The sequence below is a fragment of the Acipenser ruthenus genome, chromosome 22 (assembly GCF_902713425.1).
Source record: "Acipenser ruthenus chromosome 22, fAciRut3.2 maternal haplotype, whole genome shotgun sequence".
Classification (NCBI taxonomy): domain Eukaryota; kingdom Metazoa; phylum Chordata; class Actinopteri; order Acipenseriformes; family Acipenseridae; genus Acipenser; species Acipenser ruthenus.
Window position 1 is genome coordinate 4,568,831 of NC_081210.1, and position 19,279 is coordinate 4,588,109.

The 19,279-nt window shown below is 40.4% G+C and overlaps 1 protein-coding gene across 3 annotated transcripts; it reads right to left on the reverse strand.

Annotated features, from left to right (window-relative positions):
* Positions 1 to 816: 816 nt before the first annotated feature.
* LOC117431416 (transmembrane channel-like protein 5) lies at positions 817 to 18,614 on the reverse strand. Of its 3 annotated transcripts, none has more exons than XM_034052293.3 (23): positions 18,026 to 18,613; positions 14,008 to 14,181; positions 13,444 to 13,682; positions 12,672 to 12,779; positions 11,152 to 11,277; positions 10,851 to 10,953; positions 9,348 to 9,432; positions 8,881 to 9,132; positions 8,515 to 8,687; positions 7,765 to 7,909; positions 7,223 to 7,375; positions 6,821 to 6,990; positions 6,429 to 6,510; positions 6,043 to 6,140; positions 5,783 to 5,878; positions 5,496 to 5,571; positions 5,178 to 5,311; positions 4,581 to 4,757; positions 3,670 to 3,748; positions 3,345 to 3,428; positions 2,867 to 3,175; positions 2,087 to 2,132; positions 817 to 1,720 (listed from the first exon to the last, which is right to left on the reverse strand). In XM_034052293.3, exons 2-23 carry the CDS (start codon positions 14,079 to 14,081, stop codon positions 1,611 to 1,613), a joined length of 2,919 nt encoding a protein of 972 aa, XP_033908184.3. In that variant the 5' UTR covers positions 14,082 to 14,181; positions 18,026 to 18,613; the 3' UTR covers positions 817 to 1,610. The 3 variants fall into 3 exon arrangements, 2 of the variants coding, with proteins under 2 accessions (XP_033908184.3, XP_033908185.3); XR_009308102.1 differs by having other exon boundaries at positions 1,662 to 1,720; positions 2,788 to 3,175; positions 18,026 to 18,614; XM_034052294.3 differs by lacking the exon at positions 2,867 to 3,175.
* Between the last annotated feature and the right edge of the window lie 665 nt (positions 18,615 to 19,279).

Genomic DNA, 19,279 nt, shown 5'->3' on the forward strand with positions numbered 1-19,279 from the left:
CAAGAACTACATCACCCACAAATTCTAACCCCGCCCATTGCCTTTGCTTGTCAGATCCAAGCTGTTCGCGGTGTGGGTGGCAGAGTGCTGATCTGAGGTCACTTCACAGAGCATGTGCTCATAGTCCGATACGAAGTCCGATTCTATTAATTTAGTTTATCTCGGATTTTGCCCTCGTAACCTAGAGATCTAATGGAATTACATACTTTTAAAGATTATTATTATTATTTGAGATCATAGCAAGGTTTTGGAGTTTAGAATAAAGCAACATTTATGAAGAATGTCTTAGATCCAAATGTATATTTCTCTTTTATTTTTGGAATTGTACAATGCTTTTTACAGATATATTTGTCTTCTAATTATATGATCATTCAACTGTGGTGTAGCGTATCAATTCCAAGGATACTGCAATATAGTATTACCCTATTACCTGGGCCAGCGTTACAGAATTACCATTCATGCTAAGTTTTGATTAGGTAGTTACCCTTGTCACATTTATTTCATTTACTGGTATTTAGTGGAAATGTTTCCTCGATAGACCTCTTGATATAACACTAGCTCAATGGTTATTATTCAAATCAAGAACACACAAACTCATTGCATATGTTCCCATGAAGGTTTTTGTTAACACTTTAATTATACATACATTATATATATATATATATATATATATATATATATATATATATATATATATATATATATATATATATATACACACACATATACACACACACACACACACAATTGAATACGTTTATTTTCTGCTTAATACATAAAACTTTTTCAAAAGTATTTAACAGTGAAACTGGCATATGCATTATGCTGTGAGTTCTTAGTCTGAATTGAGTAGTTTTTGTAGTTGAACAGGCTCAATATACTAATTGTCTCGATGACTACCACATGACCAAGGACACAGCCAATCAGGTCGAAGGTGAGGGTTATTCCCACAAATATTCCTTCAGGCCTGGAGTAATTTCTGCAGCTGTGGTGAAATACTGAATCTATCCTCTCAAACAAATGGTACATCAAATGCAACAAATATGAATTCGGACAAGATATACCCATGAATGGCACGGCCAATCAGGTGTGTGAATTGTGAGAGCAAAAGGTCTCAATGAGCTGCATTCACAGTATGTGGAATAACTTGCAACCAATGTCAATGTTTCATCTCATCTGGGTCAGCACCCAAAAGTTATAGTCTTGCTTCTCAGAGTGACTTTAAATACTGTATCAACACCTTCTATTTTCTTAAGGAATCCTTCAACCATTCTAAAGGTTAGAAAGAAGGTGTCAATGTTGGGAATAAAAAAAAAAAAAAACACAACACACACTTTTCACATTTCAAATTTAAATATATTTCAAAAAAATGTATTAAATGACATTCAAAAAAACAAAATCTTTATGAGCGGAAGACAATCAGGGTTAAAGCATTCAATTGCAGGAAGTGGAGTTTCTGATAACGAACCGTATAAAATGCTATGCTAGATCAGCTGGTTTGGTTGCCCATTTCAACAGGTGCTAAAGAGGTGCTCACTACAGCCCAGGTTATGTGTTCAGCTCAAGAGAACTGTCCCGCTTGTGTAAGGTGCTGGATTAATCCACTATCTTTAATATCCCTCCTCTTCATCCTCTTCCTTAGCCTGCCTCTGAGCGAGTAGAGTCTGCACCAATGCGTCAGAGACAGGGGGAGTTGTGCCGTCTTCCTGGGAGTACGGATCTGTAGAGGAAGTGAGGAAGATATTGCACATTTTAAAAGCTTTGAGATTACACATGGGGCGCTTTTTAGTGAAGCTTGCCTACCATTAATTTATCCCTATCTTCTGCTCTCGGACATGTCTTTATTGCTATTCAACCATTTATGTACAAAAAGTATATGTAAAAACAATTATATTAATACTGTTGAGCTTAACAGTTACAATTCTGACTTCGAATAACTCTGGAACCAAGGCTGTACACATTGGAGCACATTAGTTCACTGTTAATGTATACCTTCCTACCAATCTTCATTGTGTTTTCAAAATAATGCTTTAGGAATATATGCCCCATCTGGACTCCTGGGTATGGACAGGCGTTTTAGACTCACCATCCCGCGGGTAATCAGCTTTTCCTGGATATCCCCTCTCCGAGCCCTGAAAAAGCAAAGGTGGCTAGTCACGCATGGAAACAATGGGAGCTCATTAGCCTACATACACTAAAGGAACTTTCATTTGCTTCTGGCAGAGGCTGGTGCAAACCAGTTACCTAACACCCTCTTGAGGGAGCCCCTTAATGATGTAATTTGCTACACTTCCCCCTTTTGAGCCCTTGGTTAGACAATATATGAATGCAGGTCATAGCACCCGTGTGCAAACTATAAAAGACTTTCCCTGACACTATACAAGCAGATATTATGGGTGTTTTGGATTGGCTTGTGTTACCAATCCACCTGCAAGGCAAGTGTACAAAGCAAAGGAAGTTCAAGCCCACAATGCTTGGAAATGAAGCAGAAACATGTGCAACAAACAGCCAAAACAAGACTTGGTTAGGTGTTCATTTTCCATTTTGAGAGGAGTTCTTTTATTTGGACCTCTTTTCAGCAGGGGATGAAAAAGATATCCAAGTTTTAAGAAACTGTTATGAAACAGATTTTGAATGTTAGATTTTCTATATAATTTTAGATTTGCATTTGCACATGACATTGAAAAGCTGACCAAATACGTTTTTTTCCCCTACTATCCATATTATCTTGATAAATAAATACAATTGGTTTTAAAGGAGTCACAGTAAAAAAAAAAAAATGACTACCTGCAGAAGCGGCATGCTGTTAAGGCTAGCTGTGTGGAGGCTCTCTTCCCTGGGCTGCCCTGCCATGCCCCATACTCGCCTGCAGAGAGGTGGCCCCCCTGTCCTCCTGTACATATCCAGGCAATGCTGTGTCCCTTCCTCTGGAGCTCGGCTCATATCCAGGCACCCTGCCCCTTCCAGGGCTCACTGAACCCACGTCTTGCCCCAGCATCCAGACCCTTCCGGAGCCCCTTGACCCTGAATCTCGACCTGGCACCCTGACCCTTCCAGGGCTCCTTGAACCCTGGTCAATACTTGACACCCTGCCTCTCTCGGAGCCTCTTGAACCCCGATCCTTACTCCTTCTCCGGCTCCTTTTGAAACCTTTTGAACCAGTGCGCTGGCTCACCTGCAAGGAGGAAAAGCTGCATGAACTCTGAGGTACAACTCTAAGAAAACATCTAGTAAAAGTTAATGCTGAAATGCTTGCTTGATTTTGGTGAGTTTTACTTTTCTCCATGGTGCATTCTTAAGACTGCAATGCAGAAACCATTGTTCCCTGACCCAGGGTTACTGACCCCTCCTCTCTGTGCTGTTTGAGCGCTGCTCTGAGCCTTCAGCTTCTCTATCTTCTCCAACAGGAAAGTCTTGTCCTTCCCTTCCTGAAGTGAGAGACACGACACCCAGATCAGCATTACAAGTCCCCATAGTATGTGTTTTCTTACTCAATGCAATTCAATCATGTAATCATGTTATTTTATACAAAAGCATAGCAAAATGTAAAAGCATAGCGAAATGTAATAAAGCATAGTGAAAGCATGGGTAAGCATGGTAAAGAATAGCAAGGAATCATGGCATTGGAATTGTGAAAAAGTAACTGACATGAGACACAGACTCACTCACGTTAGAGATCTGCTCCTGAAGGAGGGCAATGAGGACTTTGCGTCCTGCTACGATCTGCCAGAAGAGGTAGATCAGAATCCTGAGCGAGACAAAGAGAAAGTGTATCATTTATAAATTAAAAGCATACCACTTGTAAGTATGTGTCTGAAATCCCGGCTAATTAAGGTGCCATTACATTTTCAAAAACTAGTCAAAGTCATTAAGATCAGAGATCATAAAGTGCAGTGAATCTGAAATGCGCTTGTACATTCAAGTTTTTCTCATTAACGATTTCTTCATCTTAAGTCTCATGTGGCAGGTTCATGGATTATATATAATGCCATTGATGACAAAATTGTTAGGTATGTTTTTATCTTGACATTTTAAAACACAGTTTTTATTTTCCAAACCTTTGACTTTAATGAGTAATAGTTTACAGTAAGTGTCTGTAATCCAAATGCATTAACATGTAGACCAATTATTATGAGAGAGAGAGAGAGAGAGAGAGAGAGAGAGAGAGAGAGAGAGAGAGAGAGAGAGAGAGAGAGAGATGATAGAACTGTCTTCATCCAGTTAGCCCTTTCTCTGTCTGCAGGTAAGCTGACTGTAGCCCTAAAACCACCACATTGTTTTTATAAAAATAAATAACCAGATTTAATTTAAAAAAAAAAGTATTTATATAAGTACTGCAGTCAGACAAAAGACACAATAATGATCACAATCTGTTGAATGTGCACTGGAAAACTGCAGACTTTAAACCGATCCTGAGATCCTTGTTTAATTTAAAAACATCCACAAGGTTAAACGCTCAATCGCAAGACAAATAGCAGCACAGGACTAAAAACAGACCAACTTTTGTAGGAGAAATCAGTCTGAATGCTTTTCTCCCTGATAAGGGGAGTAGCTCCTGTATTTAATCAACAGGTACCCACAAGACGAGGAGTGTGAGGATGAGGAAGAACAGGACGCTCTTGATCAGGTTATTGTAGATCCACACAACCCAACTGGACCTGGGGAAGTTGATTTCCACGGAATCCATCCACTGAGACACGGCATCGTAGGGTACAGCCAGCCCTCGGAACGGACCGCAGGTCTTAGAGGGGGCCCTCCTGAAACAGGGGAGAGGGCAGGGAGAGTGACAGGAAGAGGCAGGCATGAACAGTTTAGTCGATTCAATGGTGCATTGCACTACACTCCAGCAAATGTAATAGCAAGCATAGCAAGTATGACAAGTGGACCCCTTGCTGACTTAATAGCCTTAATAGATCATCATATTAAAAAATGAGCGACCTCACTCCACATACTATCTACTATCAATGCAGACAAATAGCTGGAGTATTTGGTCTTCGTTTTATCCCCAGAAATGGGTTTCTGCTATTGCAACCGCGGTACCAGTCTTGGTGTTGCCATTGGCCCATGGAAAATGTGACTGAATGTCTCCACAGATGAGAGGAATAGTATATAGAGCAGCGCTGTATTATTATTGCATTGAATCCCACAGAGCAGCCAGTGCTTCCAGAGAGCCCTACCTCCAGACAGTGAATGCTACCACGGACAGCGCCCCGGAGAAGGATGGGAAGAAGAGGAGGAGGATGAAGGCGGTGATCATCTGAGCCGCCCGCCACGATCGCTGAGGAGGATGGCAGTTCTGCATCAAGCTCACCTTAATGTATTAAAGGCATCAGGCATTAAAAAACAAATTGCAGTATCAACTTTTGCAGATAGTTCAGCATTTCCCCATACTTAAGATCCCTAGCCTGGTATATTGAGTATAGACAAAACAAGGTACATAAAGGAAAACAATAAGGAAGCCCTACTGGCAAAAAGTCTTTTTTCACACATCTTACCTTTTTAAGGTAAAAGATCAGAAAGAGTTTTATGATCTGAATGACAGGCAGCAGTGGAGAGAAGAAAATCCCAATCCTGCAATAATAATAATAATAATAATAATAATAATAATAATAATAATACATTTTTGTTCCAAGATCTACTCAAAGTTTTAGGAACATGGTTAATGAGGTCCAACTTCGCACTGGTGCAGACTTAAAAAAAAAAAAAAAAATTCTCTCACTTGCCACTAGATGACACTGCTGCACACAAACTGCTGGTTAGCTAAAAATGGAGAGGAGCTTACCAGGCCAGAGTCTGTGCGTAGATCAGGTCTAGAACGTTCCGTGCAATGTCGAACTCTGGAACTCCAAGACTACTCAGGCATTTTGTTCCGATCACTCTGAAGTTGAGAAGGGGTGAGGGAGAGGAGAATAGAATTATATATATATATATATATATATATATATATATATATATATATATATATATATATATATGTATATCAGGGTTCATAGAGAAGATTGCTCTGCATTGGAGAAATCTATAAAAAGGAAAGGTACTCACTTGTGCAGGAACTCCCCAAATAAGGAGCCCAGGAGACAGAATATGAAGTCGATGATGACGAGCCTGTAGATATCCTGCCCCACGAACGTCTCCCAGCACTGTGGACGACATCATAAACCACTGAGCCCAACTCCATTCACAAACATTCCTACACAACCTTAACAATACAACATGCAATGGTGGTATGTGTAGTTCTCGTAAAAGATACATATACCAATTCATGATATTTGAACACAGTGAGAAAGACGTAGTCAAAATGTTTTTGAATGGATTTCTTTAAGTATTACTACACTGTACATCTTACTTTTTCAGAAGTGCAGGGATGACAATGTATTAAAAAAAAGACAGCTAATAATGGCTCCATTATGTTTTTACAATATACACACTTTGATTTTGTCACTTTCCACAACTTTTTCCAGCCAGAAGTAGCACAGCATAGCCAAGATGGACATCTTCAGAAGAACGTTCCTGTGGGGCAAACAGACAGACAGACAGGCTAAGAGATGAAGGCCAATTACATCAGAGCTACACAAACTGATTACTCAGTTTGATTATTGGCAGATGTTACTGGTGGATCTGAGTTTAAATGAATCATTTATATATATATATATATATATATATATATATATATATATATATATATATATATATATATATATATATATATATTTCTGTTGTTTTGATAAAAGAGACATTTTAAACTCAAAAGAAGCTGATGGTTAGTTAGAAGGAAGAGAGGAGAGCCTGTGTCAAAGCCTGCAGAGAGAGATGCGCATACCTAATGATGAGAGCATAGATCTGGTGCCGGGGGAAGGTGAAAGGCTCCACCTTCTTGAACAGGGAGTAGAGGAGTGGGATGACCAGGTTGATAAGGGATACCACGATGGGGAGGAGCAGAGTGCCTGCCTCGGCTGTCAGGCTCTGGGATGCATGGGACTCATCGATCAACTGAGAGACCACAGGCAGAGAGGATAAGAAACAGTAAGTGTAGACACAATAGCTCCATTACTGCAGCACATTCCAACTCAAGTGGAATAAGAAGGATAGCTCAGATTTGTCAAGGCCATTATTTTTTAATTTGAATCTACATTTTTGCACCAGGTGTCAATTTTTAGGAAGTGACTCCAGCAGGAGAGACAGGGAATCAGCCTCAAGAGTGTTGCTAAGTAAGGTGACTCACTTTCATGTTGTAGAGACACAGGAAGTAGACGCCGGCGCAGCAGCCTGCAGCCATCCCTGTAGAAACAAACCAAGCAGCCACGTGGATCCCAAAGCGAGCAAGTTTCTGGGACATGAGCGAAAGATTCTCACTGGTCTGCTCAGACAGTGACTCCTGGAGGAAGAGAGAGCATGAGTGAGAAAGAGACAGATGAAGAGAGGGCTGTTGTGTGTCTATACCACAGCCTTGTAAGTCTAAAGTGCGTTATTGAATTGAATTGAGAGACACACAATCATACAGTTACATTAAACCTCTAAGAGCAATCTCAAAAACTGTTGCAATCTCAAAAACATTTTTCTTTTTGCTCTTCTCTTCTAGTTACCTGCTATAGACATGTGTTTCGTAGCATAAGTGTATTACCAGGAAAATAAATGTACAGTTGATGCTTCTATAAAGACATTTGGCTGATCTAGCCTAGCTTACATATATCTATAGCAAGGAACAAGAACTGAAGCTCCTTAACCCAGACTTATCAAAAAGCTGCACGCCTTCCACTGCCCCACCTTGAGCTGTGTGCGCAGGTTGTCCTGCCTCAGACGCACAGCTTTCTCATTGATCACGCTGAAGTCCCAGCTACACAGCAGCCTCCCAGCATTGCCGACCACAGCCCCAGCCAGCATGAAGTTCTCCTGGAACGAGCGTGCAGCGCTAGACAGAGAGAGAGAGAGAGGGAGAGGGAGGTCATAATGATAACATTCTGGATTGCCACAGAATCTCCTTACAAGGTTATAAATCTACAATCTGAATTTAATGTGTAATGTTTCTATTCCAGAATACTAGTGTCACCTTATTACACAGCTCCCCTCCCCTGGTTCTCAAAGCATTGACCTTTCTGCCTTTTATGTACTGTGTTAAAAATCTAAATTGGTAAACACTAGCTGCTAACGAATCCTCTGTGATGGGGATGTATTTGCATATCAAATATGAGTGGTATAAATACGACATTTTTCATTCACCTCTCATTTAATTTAATTCCACCCATTACAAGTGGAATTCCATCCAGGGTTACTAGTAAAATGCAATCGGGTAGGAAATTGTGTTATGTGTGCGGAATATCTTGCAATACTACAACAGTAATCCTCTGGCAGGGAAAATGTTAAGAGAATCACTGAAAAGCATGGAGCTTCAGATAACTGAATACGATGCATGCTTCTGTTTTTCTGTAAAAGAAGTCTTGAATAATTTTCAGCCTGTCAAACATAGCTAAATGTTATGCTATCCAAAGGTATATACTGATAGGGCAGATGACTGACCTGTAGACAAGGCTAATGCAGCACAGAACCAGGTAGGCTACGATGGTGAAGAAGTATGCCAGCTGCATGTTGTACTGAGGCATCCCAGACATAGAGTTACTGCTAGCACTGCCCCCAGACACTGTGCCGTTTGAGTAGAAACCGTAATACAGCACAGAGTTGCTGAAATATCCCTGGGAACAGATATATTTCTCCTTATAACATTGGTGCACAAAATATTTTAAAATAATGTAAGCACTGTCTATATATTTAGATTGGCTGGTTTTAAGATTAAATGAATAGACCCCATTAGAACACATGGTTTATGAATCCAGACATCAACCCCAGCCCCTAGACTCACACTCATAGTTTTATTTGGTCACTCACCGCTCCAGTCAGTATCTCCAGCCCCCGGAATGTCCCGATATTCTTGGCCTCGTGGTCAAGCAGCTGTGGCACGGTGATGAAGCCGAAGTTGACCAGGAAGGAGAAGATGTTGAACATGAGCAGCCATTTTAGGAAGAGGAAGTAGGAGAGGACACTGGTGCCAAACTTACCCCCGATCTCCTTCAGGGTGCCCTGCCAGAGCTGCAGAGCCTGGGGCACGGCGGAGAGGCTGGCACAGCACCTCCTAAAGGACTGATAGAGGAAGAGACAGAGAGCAGAGGAGGGTCAGTACAGGAGCACTGCTCATTCAACAAACCACAACTTACACAGAATGCTGTGCCAGTTAGTAACATAACTGAGGACTGTATTTCAAATGGTGGCAGGGCATCCTTATAAAGAAGATGTTGCATTTCTTCATCGGCTGCATGTTTGGTCAGTGCATTGAGGTATGTCTCTCTGGCTCTCACCATTGAAACATTCTGTGTGCAGTCCGTACAGCAGTTCTGTTCCTGCAGCTGTTTCGTAGACGTCTTCACAAGTAGCACTGTCTTCCTAGGAACGACACCACAAAGGGAACATAAGATTGGAGAGATTTTCTAAATGGATTTTCTTGTGAGGTTACTAGGAAAACACGTGAAAAACCTGCCAAAAGATTGGGCTACCATGCAATGCAGGCACTAATTACATTGCTGCAGTCAAATTCGACACAGGAAAGTTTGCTTTCCAGAATGACTCATACTGTTATCTCTTTTGTGAACCATAATCTGCTGCTCGCCTGGTGTTCTCTCTACCTCGCTTCGCCCACGCTACTCCACTACTCCGCTCGCTCCACTGGCTCCCGATCACCGCTCGCATCCAGTTCAAGACTCTTGTACTAGCCTACAGATGCCTTGATCAGACTGCACCCAGCTACCTCCAGACCCTCATCTCTCCCTACACCCCCACTCGACCTCTCCGCTCCGCCTGCACTAGAAGACTGGCTCTACCTCCGCTACGCTCCCCTGCCTCCCGAGCCCGCTCCTTCTCCACCCTTGCTCCGCAGTGGTGGAACGACCTTCCTACAGATGTCAGGACTGCCCAGTCCCTGACCACATTCCGGCGCCTCCTTAAGACTCACCTCTTCAAACAGCACCTGTAGAACTCCTCTGTTGTATCCTGGGACACTATCACCCTTCATTTAAATATGCTTTATTTTGCTCTTATCTGCCCCCTATTTTACTGCATTTAATCCTGTACCTCAGAATATTGTAATCTGCCAAGTGTTTAATCTGTAGTATTTTGTACTTAATCATATCCTGATGTAACTATCACTATTTAATCATATCCTGATGTAACTTTCACTATTATCTGCTGTATTATTGAATTGTGGTTTGTCACACTTGAGAATTATTGTATTTCTTGTTCTTATTGTATGACTTATATTGTAACACTTGAATGTATTTGTATTTGCTTGCGATTGTAAGTCGCCCTGGATAAGGGTGTCTGCTAAGAAATAAATAATAATAATAATAATAATAACTAAGTACCACCAGCCTCTATCAAAGTTTATCTTACAGTATATATATATTACTTGTTGTGTGTTCTCTGGAAGGTAGCTTGATCTGCATTTATTGGACACGTGGTTGAATGGTATTTGCAGCACTTAATGTGATTTGCAAAGCTGCAGTTACTCAGTGACTCCTGTGTTCAGCTGTGTGTAAACAGCAACACCGGTCAGAGTTCTCTCCAGTAGCTGCTATTTAATCATTAAACCACAGCAGACACTGGAAAGTAATTTATAAAGCACTACAGCTATAGGGCCCTGTTTGTATTTTGAGAAAGGCTTCCGTTTATGAGAACAGGACACTTGTGATAACATTTACTGACTATCCGATACTTGGGTACAATACTTAGGGACTGTGCGCTTCATTTCAGTTCATGCTGGTTATGAAACAAAAAATGAAGGGTAACCGTTGTTGTGCCCCACCCACCTGATAATGTCCTTCTCCCGGAGGTTCATGGGTAGTTGGCGGACAGCTTGGAGACAGTCCCTGGAGGACATGGCAGCCAGCTCTCTGACCAGATCCTGCCTCTCTGGACAAATAAGAGAATGGCGAGAAATGACAATGCTGTCTCTTCAGTGTTACACTTAGAAGAGTTCAGCACAGCCATTTTTACTATGACAAGCAGTCACCAAACAGACCTATAGTGTTTCTATAGGGATTATCACATTGCTGTGTGTGGGATTGGGTTTTTCATAGTGGAAGCCGACGATGGAAGGTGTTACTGTACCTTCCTCCAACATGTCCTGGAACTCATCCTCTTTAAATCCCAGTCTTCCCAGTGCGGAGCCGCTCAACGTTCCAGCAGGGAAGAGGCTGTATCTCCGCACTCCTCGCTGCCGTACCGAGCTCTCCCCTGCCGGCAGAACACTGCATTACAAACGCAATCTCCCCTACACCCTGACACATGTTTCTCTCTCCTTTCAAATCTTAAAGCATCAAGACTTAAAGCATGACACAAAGGGAAGCGATAGAGTGACAGGGATAAAAAGGGCTACAGCTTAAGTTTTGACAATGGTGGATTGCCTGTGTAGCAGCAGGATCCTACTGTTAAAACTACCTTAGACTTTGAGTGCTAAATAAGCAGCTCACTGCACACACAAGAGGAAGCTGGGTTTTACAGGAAGCAGGGACTTCACCTGTGCTGTGGGTTCAAAGCTTAATAACTCTGGCTCTAAACAAATCCCTTATCTTCAGTCAATCTCTTGTACACTCAAAGGGCTGTTTCAACAGCACTGCTATAATGAACTGTTGAATGCTCTTGAACAGAGTTCTCTATAATGTATTGCATTTGATGTCTCTCGGATCCCAAGTGCTGAGTTCTCTATACGGTATTGAATTTTGAATTTAAAAACAGATATGTACCTGTATTGAATATACAAGAAACGTATTGGATAGTTAGTAGGCTTCTTTTGCCAATGCTACTGTGGCAGTGTGCCCCGCCTCTGTGTGTATTTTATGTTTATATGTTGCGTGTGGTGTATTAATGTTGGTGTATATGTATTGGTGCATGGGATATAATATGGGGTTATGTAGCACAAGTGTTTTAAAATGTATATTTGTATTTAGACACAAGGATGGCACAATCACCTCATGTGCAGATAAAAATGTGTACAGTATGTGAACACAGGATTGCACAAATTGAACACACGAGATTCAAGTGAATGATTAATTAGTAATTGAATCTCGGCACAGCTGTATATATAGAGGCACTCACTCGGGGTTGGGTGTTCAGGGAGAAGGAACAGGAGAGAGAGAGCGAGAGAGAGAGAGAGAGAGCGAGAGAGAGAGAGAGAGAGAGAGAGAGAGAGAGAGAGAGAGAGAGAGAGAGAGAGAGAGAGAGTCTTGTTTAGTTGCTTCTGGGTCTGACGTCTTCGCTCAGGTCAGCTTGCTACTATTATTATTATTTTTTTTTTATTTCTTAGCACTATTACAGCAAATGCGTTTAGATGTACTTCAAAGATATAATATTTTTTTATGATCCTAGACCCAACTATATTTATTTTCTTGTGTCTAGCTGACAAGGAACTGAGTTTTTTTTTTTTTTTTTTTTAAATGTTATCACGTATGAGAATTTCCCTGTGAGCCCACCTCCTTCCTGATACATTTAATCAATGATAATGTCTAAGGTACCACGTAATTAAAGTGTTTTTGAGGAGATTTCTGCAAGTAATACACCCAGTGTCTGTATGGTACAGGGGTGTCTGTGTTGACCCTGGGAATGGGGTCCAGTGAAGGGATGCTGTTCACCTCCTTGTCTGTATTCTTGAAGGCCCTGAAGGGAGTTTTGCTGCCAGCCTGGGGGTGCTGAGCTGTTCTCATTGGCTGGGCCCCACTTGAACCCTGGGTTAGCTGCCACTAAGAGAGCGAGAAACAGAGACAGAGAGTGAGAGTGAGAGAGAGGAAGGTGACAGTTGAACACTGAATTTGGAAACGTCACATGGTTAGTCAAAGTTAGCGTTCAAATCACAGTGGTAGTCTCTGCTCTATACATATATAATTCTATCTGGCCATAGTTTTAGCCCTGTCTCAAGATACCTCAAGCTTTATAACTCTTTCGCCTTTATAGTATAAACTGATTAGATTGTTGTTTGTTATCAGCCTTGTAAAGCAATTTGTCTAAAACTAAATACAGACATCAGTCGTTTATAATCAGAAAACTATTTTGGGGCATGCGATTTAATATCCCTGGGGTTGGGCACAAAGTGGAGGCATATGTCACAGTAACATTTAGACACCTGTCTAGAGAATTGCTTGTGCAATTGTGAAGAAACTTCCATTTATTGAGAGTATTTACAAGTGCATACTGTGGATGTAGATCATGGTAATTGATGCTTGGGCAAGAGGACATGAACACTGCTGACATATTGTTACTCATGCATTAGTACATCTCTTTCCCCATTAACGATTATCTTAATGGCTGGTTTTCACTTAGAAACTCTTTTTTTTCACAGTTCTTAAAAGTACAGTCACAGTGCTGGTACTGGCGCCTCCTAATTGTGTGGAAGATCAGCACACTCACCAAACCCGCTGCAGACCTGGGGGGGCTCCTTGAAGGAGGTGGAGGGGTACGGTCTGCCAAAGCCCTGCTCAGACGGCAGGGATCTCATTGGGATGTCCTCTGTGGTGTCCCTGGGGCTCTGCTCAATATCGTAGGGGGGCAACACCTCTGGGTCGTCCCTCCCTGCCGGCCCCCCGTCCCACTGTGGCCTGAAGTCTTCGCTCGCGTAGGGGTTCTGGTGCTGTGACCTCCGAGGTGAGCTGCAGAGAGATAAAAAAGAAAACACAGAGACATGACTGGGAGCTAAGGGACCAGGAGGCAATGAGGCCTAGTGGTTAGAGCTAAGACACTGGGATGGAATGAGGTCTACTGGTTAGAGCTGAGGGACTCAGGGTTAGGGTATAGTCAAGTAGCGCTGAGACTCTGGGAGGACAAAAATCCTGTTTTTTTTAATACCAGCAGCATTCAAGGTTAAATCTGTGGAAACTAAATTTGCATAAAAAGTAAGTATGGGTCAACAGCGAGAGGATAATGAAGACTCAATAATGTGTGAAATGATGAAGTGTAACGTGAGGGAGGACGCACCCTTGGTCCATCTCCAGGGTCTCGGAGTGGTGGTACGCAGGGTTTAGCACCCCACCCCTGTTTTGCTGTGACATGACGTGGTGGTCCTCAAGCACTCTCGAGGCACCTCAATTCCCTTACAGTGCCACTGGGGTCCAGTATCCAGAGTTAGGGTTTAGGTCAGTCAGTCCACACCTGCCATAGACACCAGGGTTAGAGCAGGAATATGAAGGAAGAAAACAAACACTAGCATTTCCATTTTATTAGTGGAAGTTCTTATTTTAAAATAATTTCTGTTAGTTCTTTTATTCTAGTTTTATAAATAAAACCTATTTTGTGGATATTCATGAAGAAAACAGCCATTAACATGCATTAACATGCTAGAAAACATCCCTTCGTACTGCTGTATTTATTGTTGTATATTTATTTCAAACTACGCTTTTTGATTACCGTTTTGATGGTACTTCTGTGGATAGCCAGTGTAATGGTTCATACCATTGATAAATCAAAACTTGAAGTTACCACTGTGGTATTAGTCTACCACTTGCTCATCCCATTGTACAGTACCTGTGCTAACACTGCCCTTCAGCTTCTGTATTGCTATTGCTATTGAAGTTCAGGGTAAGGAGTTCATAATTAACATTTTTCCAAACTGCTACAGGATACAATTTTGCCTCTAACAATAATTTCTATACATAGCCCTGGGTTAAGTTATTTATGCCTGTTTGGTAAGTAGGCATCAATGAAGAAGAGAATGGAATTGGAGGCTGATTGAAACATGGATGTAACAATGACAACACACATGTGGGTGTGTTCGTCTTTCATGGAACTAGAACCGAGTCCCCTTTGATGTTGAATATAAAGGCCATTTTAATGAAAAGTTAGAAATCTATAGATCTGTCTTTACAATGTACATTGCCCCTTATCATGTTCATTTTCATAAGACACAAAGAGTAAGAAAAACATATACTGTAAAAGCCTTGACAACAATGTCTTCTGTCTCTGTATACCAGATTGACCTTTACTGAATGACATTTCAATGCAGTGGATTACAATGGCAGTGAAATGGTTCTGTGCTATGGGGCAATAGTAGCACTATGATCCACTGATAGTACCTTGGGGGTAACTGTTTCTTATTTGTATATAGTGGTACCCCAATGGTATGATTTCTATGGACCAATAAACACTGGCAATCCATTACAGTTCTAGCACCAGGGTTTTTATCAGGGCTACTGCTGTTCCAAATCTATCTGTCTGACTTTGCTGGTAATGGCCTGCTTATGGTGTTGCTAATGTTTCCTTTTGGTTATATCTAGTGTTGATGAAAATAAAGGAAGTGACCAAAATATCTAATTTTGCCATCTCTTCTTTTACAGTATTTGTGTTGCCTTAATAGTGATTGTATCATTACAAAAACAATTCTGTACAAGAGTGTACGTTTTAAATCTAAAAATAAACAGGAAAAATGCACCTGGGTGATGACAACAGAAAAAGCAATGATTCGACTGAAGCGAAAAAGAGGTCACACAAAACAACAATTAAAGCACCTTTTTAATGTCCTGTTAGATCCATTGCACCTTGAAGGGGAGGGTACTACATAGCCCTAATATTATAGCATGCTAGGACTCAAACTATCAGTGGAAACGGTTGCTAAAAGCACTGAGTCCACCCACACCCTGCAGCCAGAAAGAAATCGAAGCCTCCCCAGCTCTCACAGAGCAGCCCATTAGAGATTCATGTGGGGATCCTGTTCCATCTAGCTCATGACAGGAAACAGAGTCCACAAGCAACTGTGCAGAGTATGTTCCTCCTTAGAATGTTACTTCCTAATGGTTTCTATTATGATTATTTAGCCTACAGGATTTTATTTTTAAAAGAGAAGATGTTTACTGGTCCCCTTTTATTGTGCAGAGAATCTTTTGTTCCTTAATTTCAGGATAATATTTAAAATACAACAGATAAACAGCAGCTACTTGTCATCGATAAATATAAAGGTTTAGCAGTGTTATAAAGCACTAAAGTATAGTGAGGCATCGCAAAGCATATTAATAAACATGGCAATACAGGGTAAACTATGGTAAATGCATAGCAAAAGCATGATAAAACTGAAAAAATACCATGCAAAAATACATTGGTAAACTTTTATAAGGAGTAGACGGGGGGACATTTACTGCAGGATGGAGACACACAGACAAACAAAAATCATATGGCAGTACTCCAAATATTACATTTCAGGAGAAACTGTCTGCACCGCCTATACAGTACATAGCAACATACAAGAGCTCCTTTGATACAATGATGTATAGTTTATACTGTACTGTATTTATCTAGGTACAAATTACAATACAAGGACAAATCATTTGACTCACACATGCCAAACAAATCAAGTTTCAATCAATGCAGTAACCATCAAAGCTTGTCATTCCCTTCATTATTTACCATTCACAGGGCTTTAGTGATTACCCAGCTATTTTTATTGTGTGTAAACCATGTAACAGCATGTTAAACACAGTCAGTCTTGATTTACCATTGTTAACCATTACCAAACCATGGTGGTCAACATTTTCATTGTCAGATCACAGTTTCAGGAAGATGGTTGTGCATGTTATACAATGAATGAAAAACATGGTCAGCAATGAATTAGTTTCTCTGCTTTGAAGTGTAATCTAGGCTTGTCATTTATAAGGCAATGTGTCTTACACGTGTACAGATGTAATTTGTGTTTAATCACAGAGGTTTGAGCAGGGATAAAGAACACATTTTTGTGTAAAGGTGGAAATGAATCATTGTGTTACGCAAATAAACACAGGTTTGGTTTCTTTATACACCAGTGTCTAGAGGTGCTTGTGGGATTCATGCAGAATGAATTTCCTTGAAAATTACTTCCATTCATCATTTTGCTATATCTTTGTTCTTGTATTTAAAGAGAATACATCTGCATATGTATACATAGTATGAGATTACATTTTTTAATCTAGCAGATTTGATGCAAACCAAATTTTGTATCATAAAGTATTCCAGCATCTTATTATATTAATGATCTCACAAGTCAATTTCCTAAGACATTACATCATAAAAAATGCTTGCTTAAGATTCAGAGAACTTTTGGTTTACGGTACACCGAAACATCAACTTCAATATTTCCAGCATTTATATTTCAATTATAAATAGTTTTTGTTGTCCTCCTATTCTTTAAAAGTGAATGTCTTTGAATGTCCAATTTCAAAGAAACATTTGTGGCTCCTCATCTCAAATTCCAAATACTACAGCGCATCTGGTCTGTGTCAAATCAATTCATTTTTAAAACAGTATTTGTGGGCTGTTATTCCACTGGCCCCTGAAACCTGCCATGTGAGGTTGAATCAGAAAGCAAGCCAGGGCAGCACATTGAAATAGCCTTCAGTAGTAGAGTATGGATGGACATTATCCTGAAGTTATCATAACAATATACTAAAAGAGAACATGAAAATAACAGGTAGATGACAGAATAACATGTAGTTTAAAATGCTCCAAAAATTACAAAGTAGCCTGTCCTCAAATGAGGACAATGGCACTTATTGGGCTAAGGGAATTGAGGTGCCGCGAGGTCTTTTTAAATATCCTTTTGACTAATTAAATTAAGTTGGTAGTTTAGGAAAAACTTTTTTTTGGCTGTTTGAGTGTTAAAAGTTAATTTTCGCTTTTCAGTGAACTGTTTTAATGTTTATAAATGCTTTTTTTTTTTTAAAAAAAAAAAACAGTATTTGTTATTTATTTATTTATTTCTACCTCTTGCTAAAATTTGAAGCAGGATTAAAGGATCGCTGATCAACAGAACTGTGTACTTTTTGACAGTTTTTTTTAAAAAAAAAGCAACATCGAATGATCATAAAAAAAACCAAAGCAAACAAATTAAAATACCATGCAAAGATGCATTTAAAAAATCCACTGCGAAACGGTCACTTGAATCGCCCAGCACATTTAAACGACAGATCTAATTTTTCCAATTATACAGATTTAACTACATTAAAATAACATGTTCACCCTGCCATACACTCACCAAGAAAGCGGTGCGAGAGATGCCGTGATGCAGATCTAGTCTGATTGCTCCTGGTTTGGCGATCCTGTCTTTCTGAAGTAGGAGAAAGAGGCGATTTGGTTCTAAATTGGGAAAAGAAAAAAAGAAAACTGGTAGCGGTCTATTGTTGAGCTTTCTTTAGCTAGCACAGCTACACCTCCCGGAACTGTATAACAAAAACACTGTAGGTATAAACAACGTGTAACCATTCATATGAGACATGCTATAAAATGGGACGTTTTATAACCGAGGTAGTGGTTGTTCGGGAATTCAATTTGTCCATGGTTGCAGTATAAATTCAACTTGCCCTTGGCCTTTCACTGAACAATCCAGTACTTGTTGGCTAAAATCAGCGCCGTGCCGTCTATGTGTATGGAACGCGTGCATTGCATGTCATAGAATATATTTTATTCCACAACATTTTTAAGTATATGATAGAAATACATGTTTATTCTACAACCATTTTAAAAATATGATATGCAAATAATCTGTTCGCGTCAGCAGTCTTCTTATTGTGTTGGTCAAGGCACGCAAAGCTCTAAGTTGCATCGGGTAGCCTAGGCAACGCGACTCAGCGTGCACCTCATTTCCTGGTAGCAGTGCGCTGGAAAAAAGAGGCATGGATCCTCTTTAACTGAACACTGAGTGGCTCGCGAACTCGTCAAAATCAAAATGGAAACAAGACGTTAAACCTATTACTACATCGTCACAATGTGGTACGCATGCGAAAACCTGATCCCTGTAATGTTAGAATGGTACGCTGTGAGATTTTTGATACAGGTGCAATTAATTGCGATGTGATGTGTTTTCCTGATGTCAAACAAAGGTGCAAAATACTTATTTTATTTCCTTAGCAATATGGACCTCTGTTAATACGACGCATAACACATTATTTTAAAATAAAATACAATGCATGGTGGGATACTATCGTATTCATTTCCACTGTTCATTGCGCTGCTAGGAACTGTAACCAAACTATTTTAATAGTGTTTGTATGCATTAAGACCAACTAAATATGAAACGGTACTTCAGTGTGGACGCTTTGACCTGGCTAATTAGAACGGTTTCGAGTACGGTTCTCGACATCGGTTATGTAGTGTGGACAATATATATATATATGAACTGAACTGTGATAATACAGTGCAGGTCGTTGAACTACATATTGCTTTTTGGGGTTAAATTAGGTAGCCTATATGGCGTCTTCCCTCCCCTGTATAAACAAAAACGAGTTATTGT

Coding starts and splice junctions, on each gene's coding strand:
- LOC117431416 (XM_034052293.3), bottom strand. CDS start 14,081: ATGTCACAGCAAAACAGGGGTGGGGTGCTAAACCCTGCGTACCACCAC. Junction 13,683..14,007: donor ACCCTGGAGATGGACCAAGG/GTGCGTCCTCCC, acceptor ATCTCTCTGCAG/CTCACCTCGGAGGTCACAGC. Junction 5,312..5,495: donor TGATCTTTTACCTTAAAAAG/GTAAGATGTGTG, acceptor TAATACATTAAG/GTGAGCTTGATGCAGAACTG.